The sequence below is a fragment of the Xenopus tropicalis genome, chromosome 9, assembly GCF_000004195.4.
Source record: "Xenopus tropicalis strain Nigerian chromosome 9, UCB_Xtro_10.0, whole genome shotgun sequence".
Lineage (NCBI taxonomy): Eukaryota > Metazoa > Chordata > Amphibia > Anura > Pipidae > Xenopus > Xenopus tropicalis.
Window position 1 is genome coordinate 66,285,457 of NC_030685.2, and position 16,727 is coordinate 66,302,183.

At 40.7% G+C, this 16,727-nt stretch overlaps 1 protein-coding gene across 3 annotated transcripts; it reads left to right on the top strand.

Annotated features, from left to right (window-relative positions):
• The first annotated feature begins 1,039 nt into the window (after window positions 1–1,039).
• On the top strand, window positions 1,040–15,140 carry chrna1.2 (cholinergic receptor, nicotinic, alpha 1 (muscle), gene 2). Of its 3 annotated transcripts, XR_004220352.1 has the most exons (10): window positions 1,041–1,201; window positions 8,013–8,158; window positions 8,273–8,317; window positions 9,532–9,641; window positions 10,000–10,195; window positions 11,486–11,723; window positions 12,346–12,569; window positions 13,096–13,335; window positions 14,507–14,699; window positions 14,735–15,137. XR_004220352.1 is itself a non-coding variant. In XM_012970269.3 (9 exons), exons 1-9 carry the CDS (start codon window positions 1,159–1,161, stop codon window positions 14,636–14,638), a joined length of 1,374 nt encoding a protein of 457 aa, XP_012825723.1. In that variant the 5' UTR covers window positions 1,040–1,158; the 3' UTR covers window positions 14,639–15,140.
• Window positions 15,141–16,727: the final 1,587 nt, after the last annotated feature.

The window sequence follows — 16,727 nt, forward strand, 5'->3', positions numbered from 1 at the left end:
TAGCTATACCCATGGACATCCCCTAGCACTAGAGAGCAACACACAGCATGGTCCTGAACTTACTGCCTTACTAGATTGTACCTTCATACTTAAAACCTTGATAAAATGCTGAAAGTCTTACTGCAGCAACTTAATCCAATTTACATGGGCAGGTGGGATTCCCATTTAGTGGAGTAATTACAGACGTACGGGCCGGGCGCAGGATTTGCATTTGACCCCACCCTCCAGACTGGCACCCTCCTGACAGCACCCCAACCCTCCAGATACACAGTCTGCATGAATACCTTTCCCTTCTCTTCCCTTGTGCCAGATGCCAGTGGGGGACTGTAAGCCCTAGTGCAATCACACCCCCAGTAGTTACGCCACTGTTCTCATTGGAGGATATTTTTGCAACAGTTGGTTCTCTGCCCTGGCAGACTCACGCAACTGTTTAATTGTGCAATGTTGCTTTAAGAATTCATCTCTATGGTTGCTACATGATGGGACTATAGCTCCCATCATACTTTGACCCTTGATATGCTGAAAAATGCTGGATCTTTTAGGCCAGTGATGGGCGTGTTGAAGAGAAAAAAATTCTCCCCATCATCCTTTGTTCTTGTATAAAAGGAGAATTACTGTATGAGTATCTGCTCGCCTGGGTGACATAGAGGATGCTGGGGCATCGTAAGAGTATGGCAACATGGCACCAAGCTCACCCATTGGCCCTGAGTCTGAAGTAAGCACCTAGAAGTGAAGGGTACTTTCCTTTACCTATCATTGTCCTTTAATAAACATGGTAAAGAAAACATCTTGCATGAAAAAAACACACACATTTTTCATTCTGAATTCCTAAATGGGCAGAACATTCGGTTTTGGGGAGAATCTCCTCATTTTTATTTAGATTGGGGCTAGGCAAAAACTGGACCTTTGGTAAATGTGCCACTAAATAAAGCAAAAGGCTGTGTGAGAAATCCCAATCATGTGTATTCCTGCATTTGCTAAGGACTCAGCTGTCCAACTGAACAGGTGGAGAGCCCCTTCACCCCCACCGATAAGTCACATTCCTGTCCGTGGAACCGGAAGCCAAAGGCTGACTCTCTTGTGGAGATCCAACAGGCTGAAATGTCATCATTCCAAATGTGAAACCCAGTAGGCAAGATCTGAGAGGAGAGGAAGCAAATGGATTACACGGCCTCTTGCCTTATTTTCTTCTTTATTGCAGGTACATTTTCCATTTTACTTAATCAACTATTTTGAACTCAACAGTCACATTTATAGTACTCAGTATAGTATTATAGTATAGTCAGTGTTACACTGCTGTAGGACTGGGAACCAGACCGATAGAGAGAATTGTTCAGAGAGAGTTCTGCCTGTTCTGTTCCAGTTTCCCCACTCCTCTTGATTTTATGCGATTGTCATGAAGGAATTAGACCAGTGATCTCCAACCAGTGGGGACAACATGTTGCTCACCAGTCTTTTGGATGTTGCTCCCAGTGGCCTCAAGCAGATGCTTATTTTTGAATAACAGACTTTTGGGCAAGTTTTGGTTGCATAAAAACCAGGTGCACTGCCAAACAGAGCCTCATGTAGGCTGCCAGTCCATATAGGGGCTACCAAATCACCAATCAGAGTCCCTATTTGTAACCCCAGGAACATTTTTCATGCTAGTGTTGCTCCCCAACTCTTTTTACATTTAAATGTCGCTCACAGGTAAAAAAGGTTGGGGATCCTTGCATTAGACAAACAGCTGAATAGAGTTGTATCTGCCCTTCTGTAGTCCCTTTGCCCCAGTTGTGTTGGTAATAATATAAATAAATGAATAATATTAGAGATATCTTTAAGGGAAATGGCAGATGGGACGGCAACTCCCCTGTATATCCCAGGAGTGTTTTGGGAACCTACCCCCGGTTTTGGGACCTCTTACTTTAAAGCTTTCCCCCAGTTTTTCCCAAGTCCCTGTCTAAATTAGATGTGCATATGCGCAGCAACATCACTGGAAACTCCAAATAGGCCACACCCACAATTTTTTGGCATACATGTGCTACAGATCCCCTGGCTACTCTTTATTGTAAGCTGATGTCTCGGGTCAGACTGGGGGGTGCAGGGCCCACCGGGGCTTCTGCCTCAGGGGCCTCTGCACCCCCTAATGGCCCCCGCTGCCAACACCCATCCGACCCCCTCCCCCAAACGTGCCAAAATAAACTTACCTGAGGCGCGTCGGGTGAGGGACACCGGCGTATCAGTGGAGCACCCTGCAGGGATTGGGTCTGGGCTGCCGGTGGCCACCGTGTTTTTTCCCGGTGACCCTGTGGCCCAGTCCGACACTGCTGATGTCTGTGCTCCAGTGTGGGTGACAAAAAGTGCGAAGTTAGCTTCCTATAGGGATTAATGTAAATCACCAGTGGTAAAACATAGGCATTGCCAGGCGCTGTGGAAAATCATTCCAGGCGGGGTGCCTCGGGGAGCAGGTTTTGCCAGTGCGCAAAAAAACCCACTGAACAGCAAAGTAATTGTATTACAATAAACACCAAGGGGCTGATTTACTAACCCACGAATCCGACCCGAATTGGAAAAGTTCCGACTTGAAAACGAACATTTTGCGACTTTTTCGTATGTTTTGCGATTTTTTCGGATTCTGTACGAATTTTTCGTTACCAATATGATTTTTGCGTAAAAACGCGAGTTTTTCGTATCCATTACAAAAGTTGCGTAAAAAGTTGCGCATTTTTCGTAGCGTTAAAACTTACGCGAAAAATGCGCAACTTTTCGCGTAAGTTTTAACGCTACGCAAAATGCGCAACTTTTTACGCAACTTTCGTAATGGATAGGAAAACTCGCGTTTTTACGCAAAAATCGTATTGGTAACGAAAAATTCGTAAAGAATCCGAAAAAATCGCAAAACATACGAAAAAATCGCAAAGTACCGATCATTACGAAAAAAACGCAATCGGACTCCATTCGACCCGTTCGTGGGTAAGTAAATCAGCCCCCAAGTGTATAACAGGCCAAGATGGCAAAGAGACCAACTTATTTAATGAGAGACAGTACATCAGCCCTTTAACATAGTGCAGCACCCTAGCCTTGGGCACCTGTATCTAATGGCCCCACTCTAAATAGGTGGTAAACTTCTTATGCACCTATAATAGCTGTAAGCTGGTCTGACTTAAGTCAGTATGACACTTTTTGTTATGATATAGCTCTGTGCAATGTCCCTGTATGTTGTGATGGTGATTTTGTTAGTGGCTTTTGTAATGCAGTTTTCCAAGACCACTTTTCCTTGTTTTAGCCAAGTTATGTCATAGGGGCATGGCTTTAGTAAAAGGGATTCTGGGGTGTCAAAGGTGGCCATAGTGACTTTCCAGGCCACCATCAGGGGGGAGAGGGGGGAAAGTTACTCAAATAGTGTAAGTTACATATAAAGTTAAGCAATTTACTTAACTTCTGCAAAAATTGCCTAGAATCTTCCTTAACTTGTCTAGAAGGTTATGGAACTTGCTTAACAAAAGCAGTAAAAAAAAGTCTATTGGGGACAAATGATACCTATAAATGTGAATCAGTGCATTTATTGAAAATAATTGATTACTGACCATTAGCACATTTAATTATACATAAACTGCTAAATATTTTTTTACATTTGAAGCAGCGTAGGTGGTTTTTCACGGTGAGGGCAGTGAGGTTGGGGAATGCCCTTCCTAGTGATGTGGTAATGGCAGATTCTGTTAATGCCTTTAAGAGGGGCCTGGATGAGTTCTTGATCAATCAGAATATCCAAGGCTATTGTGATACTAATATCTACAGTTAGTATTGATGTTGGTATATATGGTTTATTTATGTGAGTGTATAGAGAGGTCAGTATAGGTTTGTGTGTGCTGGGTTTACTTGGATGGGTTGAACTTGATGGACTCTGGTCTTTTTTCAACTCTATGTAACTATGGGCCCGATTCAATAAAGTCCGAAATAAGGAGTACTATTTATAGCATGCGTTAAAAATCTTCTTATTTTTCGCTCAATTCACTAAAAGGACACTTGTCATAATTAAGAAGCGATGTTCTTGGCGTTATTTATCTTACGATGACATATTTTAATGGAAAAAACTATGCGATAAGCGTTATAGGGGCCGATTCACTAAAGGTCAATAACGCTTATCGCATAGTTTTTTTCATTAAAAAGCATGCGATAATTAAGTACCGATTCATCAAAGTCATTTTGCATGTGTTAATCCGCATATCGCATGCACAAAAAAAACGCATTGCGTTAATTAGCGAATAGAAATAGTTCTAACGCATGATTCACAAACACATATGAAGCGTTAAACGAGCAAAATATTGTGTTAATCTGTGTGAATATTAACCCTACTTGGGGCAGGCGGTACTTAAAGAAAATTGCGGTTCGTGAGCTATTGGCAACACAACATGGAGTTTGCAGTCGTATTTTTTCAAGTATATGTTGGCCCTAGAGTGATGCATCCTCCAGTTTTCAGGGAAATGGTGGTTTTCAGAAAGTAATGGTTACGTGCGTAATATATTGCGCTCTGCGTAATATATTGCGCTCTGTGTAAAATATCGCGCGCTGCTTAATATCTTGTGCGCTGCGTAATATATTGCTTGAAAATATGTCATCGTAAGATATTTAACGCCAAGAACATCGCTTCTTAATTATGACAAGTGTCCTTTTAGTGAATCGAGTGAAAAATAAGAAGTGATAAGATTTTTAATGCATGCTATAAATAGTACTCCTTATTTCGGACTTTAGTGAATCGGGCCCTATAGATCTTCATTGGTCAGATTATGCAGATTGCCTAAATGAACATCAAAAACACAAAAAATTGCTGTGAAACGTTTTGCAAAAAATAGATATTTGTCACATTGCACAGGAAAGAATACTGTTTATATTAATAAGGTTACACTGCATCAATAACAGAGGCAGATTAAAGGGAATATATACCATCCCAAAAACTGAGGCTTATGCTCCCCCAGCCTCTCCAGACCTGGCATCCCAAGCTTTTTTACCGATGCAAGCAGGGCTGGAACTAGCACTAGGCACCTGCCTACGGCACAACTGTGAGAGGGAAACAGGCAGGTACCTCTATTGCCCCCACTAGTCCGGGATCTCTTACCCCCACATTTGATTTCCCAGCACTCACTCCCCTCTCCAGGGTGTCCCTGCGCGTGCGCGCCTTCGTGCACGTGCATGGGGCATGGGGGAAAGGGGGAAGCAGTGGGGGTGAGGTGGCTGGCTGGGTCGCCTAGGTCGCCAAGCCGACTTTGCCCACCTCTGGATGTAAGAGAATTCTCTGGTGAGAATCATCCTTACAGCTTGTTACCGCTGTGTCTACTAGTGATGTGTGGGCTGGCCTGAAACCCATGGGACCTCCCCCTTCCCTGATGTCATGAAGGGGGCGGTCCCATGGGTTTCAGGCCAGACCCAGCCAGCCAAGCTTGGGTCTATAAATACAGCTGCCTTGCCAGCTTGGGAACGGGTGGGTTAGGGTCAGGTGTGGGTCGACATTTTGTCAACCAGTTCATTTCTAGTGTCTACACAACATAAACTGTATATATCACTGGAATGACTTTGTGAGTTCAACATGAGGCCACATCTCCTTAAAGGGGTTGATCACCATAATCATGTAGAGACTGATATTTGCAGTTGGTCTTTACTAATTTTTGTCAGTTTTAAATTATTTACCTTTTTGTTTAGCAGCTCCCTAGTTTGGAATTTCAGCAGCTATCTGGTTGCTAGGGGCCAAATTACCTTAGCAACCATCCAGTGATTTGAATGCAGTACTGGAATATGGATAGGAGAGGGCCTGAATAGAAAGATAGGTAATAAAAGTAATTAAAAGGTAAATCTAGCAATAACAATAAAATTGTAGCCTGACAGAGCAATAGTTTTTTGGCTGCCGGTGTCAGTTTCCCCATTTGAATGCTGGAAAGAGAAGAGTTAACTTAAAGGTGAACTACACCTTTAATGAGCCCCATTCATTAGATCTGTAAATGAAAAAAAGGCAGATTTATCAACATTCGTATTTTTTCAGAAATTTCAGTTTTTTTGCATTAAAAATCACGAATTTGAATAATGATTAAAAAAAACATGAATTTTCAATATTAAGTTAAAACACTGTGAAAAATGTGAATGTAAAGCTTCAGCAACCATTTAGTCATTTAAAGTTCTTCGAGTTTTTCAGATTTTTTTCCAGTCTTTGCATCCCATTACAAATGTTAAATGAACAATTACAAATTTGAGATATTCAAGTTTTGTTTTGAAGTTTTATTTATTTCAATATGTAAGATAACATTCAAATTTTCATAGGAAGTAGGAAAAAATACAAAAACTACACAGATACAATTTTTGATAACAAAAAGCCTCCACATTACAGTTGTGTATTACCTCTTGGCTTGTGTAGTGTCTGCAAATACCTCTCTTTATTATTGCAGAAAGTCAATACCGCTAACTGACAGCTGCAGGTGGCAGACAGTGGATATTTATAGTTCTCTTTTCACAGATCTTAGTAGCCCAGGGCATAGACAGAATAGCTACATTCCCTGTATGTACATAGCGCCCCAAAGGAAAACAAGATATAGACAAGCTGAAAATGGAAGCTGAAAGTGCAGAAGGGCTGTTATGTCCACTTGAAAAGAAACTGTTGTATTCAAATGTAGTTTAAAAATAAAAATATTGGAACAAACTCCAAAGGTATCGGCTGTTTTTCCCTCTCCTAGTACAGGTATGAGATCCCTTATCCGGAAACCCATTGGCCAGAAAATTCCGTATTACGTAAAGGCCATCTCCCATAGACTCCATTATAAGCAAATAATTCTAATTTTTCTCTGTAATAATAAAACAGTACCTGTACTTGATCCCAACTAAGATATAATTACCCCTTATTGGGGGCAGAACAGCCCTATTGGGTTTATTTCATGGTTAAATGATTCCCTTTTCTCTGTAATAATAAAACAGTACCTGTACTTGATCCCAACTAAGATATAATTACCCCTTATTGGGGGCAGAACAGCCCTATTGGGTTTATTTAATGGTTAAATGATTCCCTTTTCTCTGTAATAATAAAACAGTACCTGTACTTGATCCCAACTAAGATATAATTAATCCTTTTTGGGGGCAGAACAGCCCTATTGGGTTTATTTAATGGTTAAATGATTCCCTTTTCTCTGTAATAATAAAACAGTACCTGTACTTGATCCGCAGAACAGTCCTATTGGGTTTATTCAATATTTAAATGATTCTTAGCAAACGTAAGTTATGGAGATCCAAATTACGGAAAGATCCCTTATCCAGAAAACCCCAAGTCCCGAGCATTCTGGATTACAGGTCCCATACTTGTTACTCGCTATACCAACATTCCCCCTCCCCAAGGATGAAGACACACAGAGCTACTAGTAACAGCTACTTTTTTTACAGCTACTAAACACCAGAAAATACCCTGCCATACACAATACACGTATGGGACCTGTTATCCAGAATGCTCGGGACCTAGGGTTTTCCGGATAAGGGTTCATTCCATAATTTGGAGCAAGTCTGCTAAAAATCATATAAATATTGAATAAATAGGATTGTTTTGCCTCCAAAAAGGTACTGTTTTATTATTACAGGGAAAAAGGAAATCATTTTTAAAAATTAGAATTATTTGCTTATAATGGAGTCTATGGGAGATGGGCTTTCTGTAATTTGGAACTTTCTGGATAACGGGTTCCCGGATAAAGGATCCCATACCTGTACTGAGAATTGGCTCTGCTAAAACACACGTAGAGACAATTATCAGTAAATGATCAGCGTTGTCTATTTTAGTAGCCACAACAAGTAGTTGCTACTAGTAGCTCCATGTGTCTTCACTCGTATGATGATATGTATATTTCAATTTGGACAGTTGAAGTAAAATGTGCTATCACCTCAATACTTGTTACTGTCTGATCATTGTATTTCAATGCTTTAAAATAATTAAAAGAGATTTTTAAAAAATGTAGTTGAAAAAAAAAAATTACATGCATCATTTTGACTCTGCTCACCCCCCTCCACAGCTGGGCCAGTATTCAGTAGCGACCATGAAACTCGTCTCATTGGGGATCTGTTTGCCAACTACAACAAAGTGGTTCGCCCCGTAGAAACGTATAAGGATCAAGTGGTGGTAACTGTTGGACTGCAGCTCATCCAACTCATTAACGTGGTAGGGGGTTGTTTAACTAAAGCTTTGTAATAAAACAATTGTGTCAATAAAGTCATGTCGTGTATGACAGAGTGACTTTATCTGGAGTTAAATATTTATTTGTTATCTTTCAAGGATGAAGTCAACCAAATTGTGTCAACAAATATCCGCCTAAAACAGGTTGGTTCTCAATATTTTCTTTGATATTATTCTTAAATTATCTAAATATCAACTGAGCTATCTAAGAAAGAGTCAGCAACACCCAATGTCATTTGCAAGCAGTTACAGTATGTGCCTGGGTTTAATTCACAGCAGGGTTTTCCCACAAACAGGGCAACACCCAACATAGGAAACTAAAAAAGTGAAGTTAATTCTGCTGACACCAGAGCAGACTTGTCCCCTGGCCTGAATACATCAAACAGCTGTTTTTTGGCAGAGCCTTGGCCACTATTAGGGCAACTTAATACAGGGAAATTGCAAATATTTAGCTCACGGTCGTTTAGCTTTTCTTCTCAGCTCTCTCATCTGCACCCCTTCATTTCCTAGTTCTTGGGCACAGAGCTCACTCACAGCCCCGTTTCCAAAAGGGAGTTATGGATGAGTTACTCTCCACATTTGCCCTGTCTTATAGAGCATTCTGGGAGTGATATGCCTTCTCTTTAGAGTTTTCCCAGCTACTGTGCTGCAATCATTATACAAGGGATCATACTTTCAATATATTATATATAAAGAGCTAAACTGTTTCTTGTTTTTTAATGATTTTATGATATTATGTCAGCTTCTTAAAGGCCTGCCTTGGTTCCTTTTTCAAAGATCTCCAAAATAAACCACAGTGATAAATAAGTGCAGTGGCCACTGTGGCCCCTGCAGTGACTAATAGAAGCTGCTAATGGATCATATATACCACTGGGTAACATATTACCATAGGGTCATAGCTTACTGGCCTGTTGAGGGCATTAGATACAGGGTTGGACTGGGCCAGGGGGACACTGGGAAAAACCCTGGTGGGCAGCAGTGACCCAGACCCAATCCCTGCCTGCCCTCCCCTGTCGATCCCCCACTGCCCATCCTCCCCCAATTGCAGCAAAACTTTGTATAAGGTGTGGGCATGGGGGAAGGGGGGGGCTGGCGGTGGGTGAGCAGGCAGGTGGCCCCCACTTCATCAGGCTAATGGTGTTATGCTCTTGGGGTGCAGAAACAGTGCTGAGCTCTAACACATCATCCCAATCAGAAGTGTAAATCCCCAATGCAAATGGGGATTAATAATTTAGACATTTTTGGCCCTAAATGTTAAAACTGCAATTAATGAATATTGATTATTAGGAATGGTTCTATATTGGTTATTGTCTGTAGTGCTTTGTGCTGACCCCTGTGTTGTTCTTGTCGTTTAAAAGCAATGGGTAGATGTTAACCTCAAATGGGACCCAGCAAAATACGGTGGCGTAAAGAAGCTTCGAATTCCTTCGAGTGAGGTTTGGTGCCCAGATTTGGTTCTTTATAACAAGTAAGATATTCAAATTAAATTGAGGCATCCTTACATTAAGCCAGGCCCGGACTGGCAATCTGTGGGTTCTGGCAAATGCCAGAGGGGCTGCTATAAGATACCATAGACACTCACTATTTATTGGGCTGGGGGGGGGCTGTTTGGGCCTCTGTGTACTTGAAATGCCGGGGCCTATTTTTTAATCCTGGCTGAGCATAAATGCAGAGCTGATTTTTCCATCCTATCTATTTAATATAAATACACTGGTTGTGGCTTTCACAAAATTATATTTAGTAAAGGCGTCAGACAGTAATTCCTGTACATGATTAATTTTAGGAAGAAATCAAAACTCTTCTAATAGTGAATCAATTTCCTTTAGTGCAGATGGTGACTTTGCCATTTCCAAGGACACTAAAATCCTTCTGGAACACACCGGAAAGATAACATGGACACCCCCAGCGATTTTCAAAAGCTACTGTGAAATTATAGTCACACACTTTCCATTTGACCAGCAGAACTGCAGCATGAAGTTTGGCACTTGGACTTATGATGGCACCTTAGTAGTTATAAACCCGGTAAGTAATCGTTCTAAGGCTTATTAAAGGGGTAGTTCAACTAAAATGTAACTTTTAATATGTTATAGAATGGCCAGTTCTTAGCAACTTTTCAATTGGTCATCATTTTTTATTTTATATAGTTGTTGCCCTCTTCTTCTGACCAGCATTCAAATGGGGGGTCATTGACCCTAGCAGCCAAACAAACTATTGTTATTGTTACTCTTTATTACTTATCTTTCAATTCAGGCCCTTTCCTATTCATATTTTAGTCTCTCATTCAAACCACAGCCTGGTTTCATGGCAAGCAGATAGGTGCTGAAATTCCAAACTGGAGAGTTAAGGTGGCCATACACGTGGAAAGATCGTTCCAATCCGCCACTAACCATTCAGGGCTGAAACGTCATATATGGAGGTAGAAACAATAGGATTTCTACCTCCTTCTGCTGATTCAGCCCTGACGGCAGGTTTTGGTCAGGCGCCTTCTATGGCGCCCGATCAAAATCTTTTAACCCGCCCGATCGGCGAGTCGACCGATATCAGCAGCCTCCTGCGATATCGGTCGCCTCGCCGACTTGCCATACACGCACCGAATATCGTACGAAACGAGGTTTTGTACGATATTATCAGTGCGTGTATGGCCAGCTTTATACAAGAAGTTAAATAATTAAAAAAAAAATAATAAAAAATGAAGACCAGTTGCAAATTGTCTCAGGATATCATTTTCTTTGTCATGCTAAAAGTTAATTTTAAGGTAAACAACACCTAATAATGAAGCTTGCTCTTAATGAACACATGTTGCTTAGAGAATTTTGGAATTAGAAAAATCTTCATAATGGTTTTGTTGGGAGCTGAGGATCTTTTGAAGCTTGCCTTTCATTTTCTGAATGATAATAGACTGGTCAAAAGAAATGACCTATTTGCACCTGTAGGCAACAGCACTATTGCATTTTATACTGGTTTAGCCCTATATAAACACCTCCTAAAACCTCTTATATTCCCCCTAAGGTCAAACCCATTTGCTTGGGCTTGAGCTGTTCTGTACTTGTTCATGAGTACATACTATCTTACACTGAGCAGTAGAGGGGATTAACTAAAGAAGGGGAACAGAAGTCCCAATGAGCTTGCATGGGTCTCCAACATAGGGTTGCCCTGTTACAGATGTTACAGCTTTGGCTCTCTTTTAGTTCTGAGATTTAGGTCCATTTTAATTGTTTTATAGTCAAAGGATCATTGATATTCTTTATGCAGGTTATTTCTCTACTCTACATGATATGGTTTAACATAGCTGTTGTTCCAACTTTTTTTCAGGACAGGGACAGACCAGATCTGAGCAACTTCATGGCAAGTGGAGAATGGATGATGAAGGACTATCGCTGCTGGAAGCATTGGGTTTATTATACCTGTTGCCCAGATAAGCCATATCTGGATATTACCTACCACTTTGTCCTACAAAGGCTTCCCCTCTATTTCATTGTCAACGTCATCATTCCTTGTCTGCTCTTCTCTTTCCTCACTGGCTTAGTATTTTACCTGCCTACTGATTCAGGTATAGTAGACTGGCTAAACTAAATCTTCATATTTCATATCTGGGGATAAGTGGAATATTTTCTTTCACCCAGTCTCCAATTCACACCTCTGGTAGGGGCCCTATTGGGGATCATTAACATGTTAACGGAGCTTAGCAGACTCATTGTTAGGGGACAAGTTTCTGTCTAACCCTAGAACAATAGGTGCAAAAAGTCTAATTAACATTTTATAAACAAGTAAAACACAGATTAAACAAAAAGTTGAATTGATATCTTGTATATAAAACGTTTTTACCTCACATTTGCATTGCTATGCTAGTTTTAGCTTAACGAATGAGGCAATAATAACATATGAATTGTGTATGTTCTTCCTAAGATTGTGAGGGTTTTCTTTGGGTGCACTAATTCGTTTCTAAGCCTGGTGGAAGTGATTGAACATTATCTGTTAAACTCAATATATTAGGACTATATGAAGGATAATAAAATCAAAAGGCATGGGTTATGATAAAGATCATTCTCAACAACTCAATGTAAATAAGAAACTATATGATTCATGTGGCACCTTAATGTTGTTGGCTTAGGTATTCCCATCAGAAAGTCTTTCTATTGAATAGGTAAATGTCTTTATATTTTCCTTAATAGGAGAGAAAATGACGCTAAGCATTTCTGTCTTACTGTCCCTGACTGTGTTCCTTCTGGTCATCGTCGAGCTGATCCCTTCAACATCGAGCGCTGTCCCTTTAATTGGGAAATACATGTTATTCACCATGGTCTTTGTCATCGCTTCTATCATTATCACAGTCATCGTCATCAACACCCATCACCGCTCCCCAAGCACTCACACCATGCCTCCGTGGGTGAGAAAGGTGAGGCAGCCTTGGGTTATGGATTCTTTTACAGGGATATAAGAAATTATACATGAAATATTGTATATTCTTTGACTATAAGATTCTTAAATGAACCCTGTCTGATATGAATCATCATACCTATGCTTTGTTGAGATTCAACCTTTAACTGGCCATGTATCTAGAACAGTATAGAGACTTGAAAAGATTTGCCCAAAATATATTATATCCTTTAGGAAATGAATTTGTGGTTTCTGTAGGACTACAGGTTGGACAAGACTGATATAGTGTAGATGTTGCTATTGTGCTCTACTATATCTGTTCCTATCTCACACCTTGGTCACCTTCTTGAGGCAATAATCCCTGCCGCAACATCAAGCCCTGTTTGTAACATCATGCCTTCTGTTCTCAAAGACACTGCTGTCCTATTATCTTCAGCGCTACTAGAAATCAGTCTAAAGTTGAGTAGATAGTTCTCAGCTCAGATGTGCAGTGCTCTTTTTTGCAATAAAAATGCCATTTTAGTAACTACAAACCTTTGATTTAGATTTTCATAGACACCATCCCAAACATCATGTTCTTCTCTACCATGAAACGTCCTTCACAAGAAAAACAGCCTCAGACAACATTTGCAGAAGAGATGGACATATCAGACATTTCAGGAAAGCTCGGCCCAGCCGCAGTGACTTATCAGTCCCCAGCTCTAAAGAACCCCGATGTAAAGAGTGCCATAGAGGGCATTAAATATATTGCTGAGACCATGAAGTCAGACCAGGAATCAAATAAGGTAACTACACCTGGGAATACTTTTTACATCTTCTTCTCTATAACTGTTGTGTTAGTCCACTTCTAGTAATGTCCAAACAGGATTGGATGATAAGTGATATGTGAACTTTGTACAACAACACTTTGTACAACAACAATCAGAATATCCAAGGCTATTGTGATACTAATATCTACAGTTAGTACTAGTGGTTGTATTTATAGTTTATGTATGTGAGTGTATAGATTGGTAGGTGTGGGTTGTGTGTGCTGGGTTTACTTGGATGGGTTGAACTTGATGGACACTGGTCTTTTTTCAACCCTATGTATGTAACTATGTAACACAATAGGAGATTTTTATTAAACCTTTAGAGTGATACTGAACCTATAAGTGATATGATTGTGTCATTCAGTGGTAAGGACTGGACACAATATTATCTAAAAAAAAAACTTAACACGCCCAAGGCTGTATATTCTATATAATTACCCTTGGGCCTAGGGAGGCAGCTGAAGGGTTGCCAAAGCTGCCTACCCAGTTTGCCAAATAAGGAAATATGGACAGGTCTACCCTTGACTGATGTGGCAATCGCCAACCGAAGTCACAAACCCTGCCCCCAACATCACTGCCCCAACCCCTGATGTAACCACCCGCCCCCCTTCCTGGAGTCCCTGTAGAAGGCGACAACCCTATATAGAAGGATTGTAATAAATGATGGGAAGATGGAAAGATGAGTGACTGCCCTACCAGCCAATGGAAATGAACCTTCTGGCAGCATCGGTAGCCATGTTTGCACTTTGAAAACACAAAACTCTATTCTCCCTACCATCCAGAGCAATAGGCAAATAGCGCACAAGGTAATCCCTAGAGCCACCCGTGTGATTTTAACTTGCGTGGCAAAGCACTGGGCATTTGCCCTCATTTCTCTTGAATAACGGCCTGAATTCTACTGGTGCACTTACAGGTTGGGCAATATCACTTAAATAAGTAAAATATCACTTAGGGAAATAAGTGCACAAGCAGGGTCCGGGTAATTGCCATGCAACTCAATAGAAGGGCAATTCTGTGCATTTTGCCATTCACTAAGCTGAATATCAATCAGATGGCAAAGTGATAGGATTTGCCCTGGGTGCCATTTCTCTTAAGAAAATTATTTTCTTTTTTGGAAAAGGTTTTTCATTATGTTTTATTTTCTCAGGCTTCTGAAGAATGGAAGTTCGTCGCTATGGTGTTGGATCATATCCTGCTCGCTGTCTTCATGACAGTCTGCGTCATAGGAACCTTGGCTGTGTTTGCCGGACGCATCATCGAAATGAACATGCAGGACTGAACAAAGTGCTTGTTTTGATTTTTTAATGTCAAATTAGACAGGAGGACTAGTTTTATCGCCACTCTTGCATTCACTTTGAGCCTACAGTTTTGCCATCTCAACAATAGCAACTATGTACCATCCCAAGCTCATAACTTACTGTACCTTTAGGTACAAAGAAACATACAATATTGTTAGAATAATGACCCTGCTTTGTGCAACAACTTGGCATTTATCCCACATCTTTGCCTGATTGCTACTCAAGCTGAGCTGCCCATTAGCAAGGGCCACACAATCATATTGCTATAAGCACAGGTGAGCTTCAAGTCCTTGTTTGGGCATTCTAGTTCAGCAACAGCTGTTGGGCCACGGGCTGGGCATTCCTTATGTGAGTGCAGTTCCACAGAGATTAATGTTCAATACAGCATCATTGTGTTTTTTTTCTACTTTGATATTCTATAAGGATATAGCATAGAATAAATAAATATAATAGCTACAATAAATACAATATTGAAGAAAATAAGGTTTGTGTTCACTGGGATTTGTTTGTTAATGGAATGTAAGTGGTCTGGGAAAATCACACTCACAGTAGGAGGTTAGCATTGTTTCCTAGCAGCACCAGGGTCCTGGGTTCTCTTCCAACCAGCACACTATCTGGGTGGGTTTGTATGTCTTTCCCAATTTGTATAGCTGCAATGTATGTAAGTTAGGCACATTTTCCCCACCCAAATGGCATAATTTGTACTGCAGTAGTAGCTTTTACCTGGCAGCCATTTTCCCTCTGACACATCATCAGTGACATTTACATCTACAAACAGTACATGTGGGCTGAAGTTCATGCAATGAAGAATGCAGGCTTACACAGGCAGAACTTACTTTGATAAAAGGTTCTGCTTGTATTTAGCACTGTGACGTTTAAGCTGAGCTCAGAACAGGAGGTTAGGAGAAAAAAATAGGATCAGGAAGCTAGAGCAAAGTTTCTATGGGAACCAGCAATGTCAACTCTTCACTGGCTGCTAGACTAGAGGGAGTGTTTAGTAATCTCAGCTGAGAAGAACTGAGCATGCTCAGTAGCCAACAGCCAAAGTAAATTCCTGAGGGGAGAGGAGGAGGCCGAGTAAATTAGAGGGGGAGAATGAATTTTAAATGATTAAGGGGACACTGCAGCCTTACTATTAACTGTAGAGTAGTAGGTATTGAAAGATTTCAAAGAGGCTGTTCACTGATTACATTTTTGTGGGGGTGGTTTACATGTCCTTTAATAACCCATGCAAAAATATACCAGTATATTAAATGATTATACTGCCTTGTAATCGTATGGGGTGGGGATATTAGATTGCAAGCTCCTATAAGATGGGGCCTTAGTTTAATTACTGACCTGTGAAGCATTGTACTATGTAACTAGAAAGGGAAGTTTGAGAACAAACTTCATTTTGGGTTGAAAAACATGAAGTCACTTCTCTAACCTTGGACCACAGTTATATAGTAAAAACCACTGTGCAAAGTTTGGGGACCCTGGTTTTAATAGTGTCTGCATGGCAGCAACTTAAATTTCCCCACTGAAAGTCAACGAGTGATATCTGATTGGCGGTTGGTGGCCCCACCCCCTTTTTCTAACCTGGAACTGCAGTTACCCAGTAACTAACTCTGCGAAGTTTAGGGACCCTAGGATTAATAGTTAAAGAACGGCAGCAGTTAAAATTTAAACCAATAAAAGTCAATAGGTAAATTGTGATTGGTGGTTGGTGGGTGTGCCCACTTTTTCTAACCTTGAGTTGAAGTCACCCAGTGACAAACAGTGGGCACCCTGGCATAAATAGTGTGAGAATGACAGCATTTTAAATTTAAACCAATAAAATTCAATGGATGAAATCTGATTGGCTGTTAGTGGCCCAACCCACTTTTCCTATTTTTGAACTGCAGTCCCCCAGTGAGCAACTTGCAAATTTTTGGGACTCAGGCATAAAAATTGTGAGACTGACAGCATTTTACACTTCGCCATTGAAAGTAAATAGATGAAATGTGATTGGCTGTTGGTGGCTCCGCCCACTTCCCCCCCCAAACTTTGAACGGCAAATACCCAGTGAGTAACTCTGGAAAGTGACTGTGC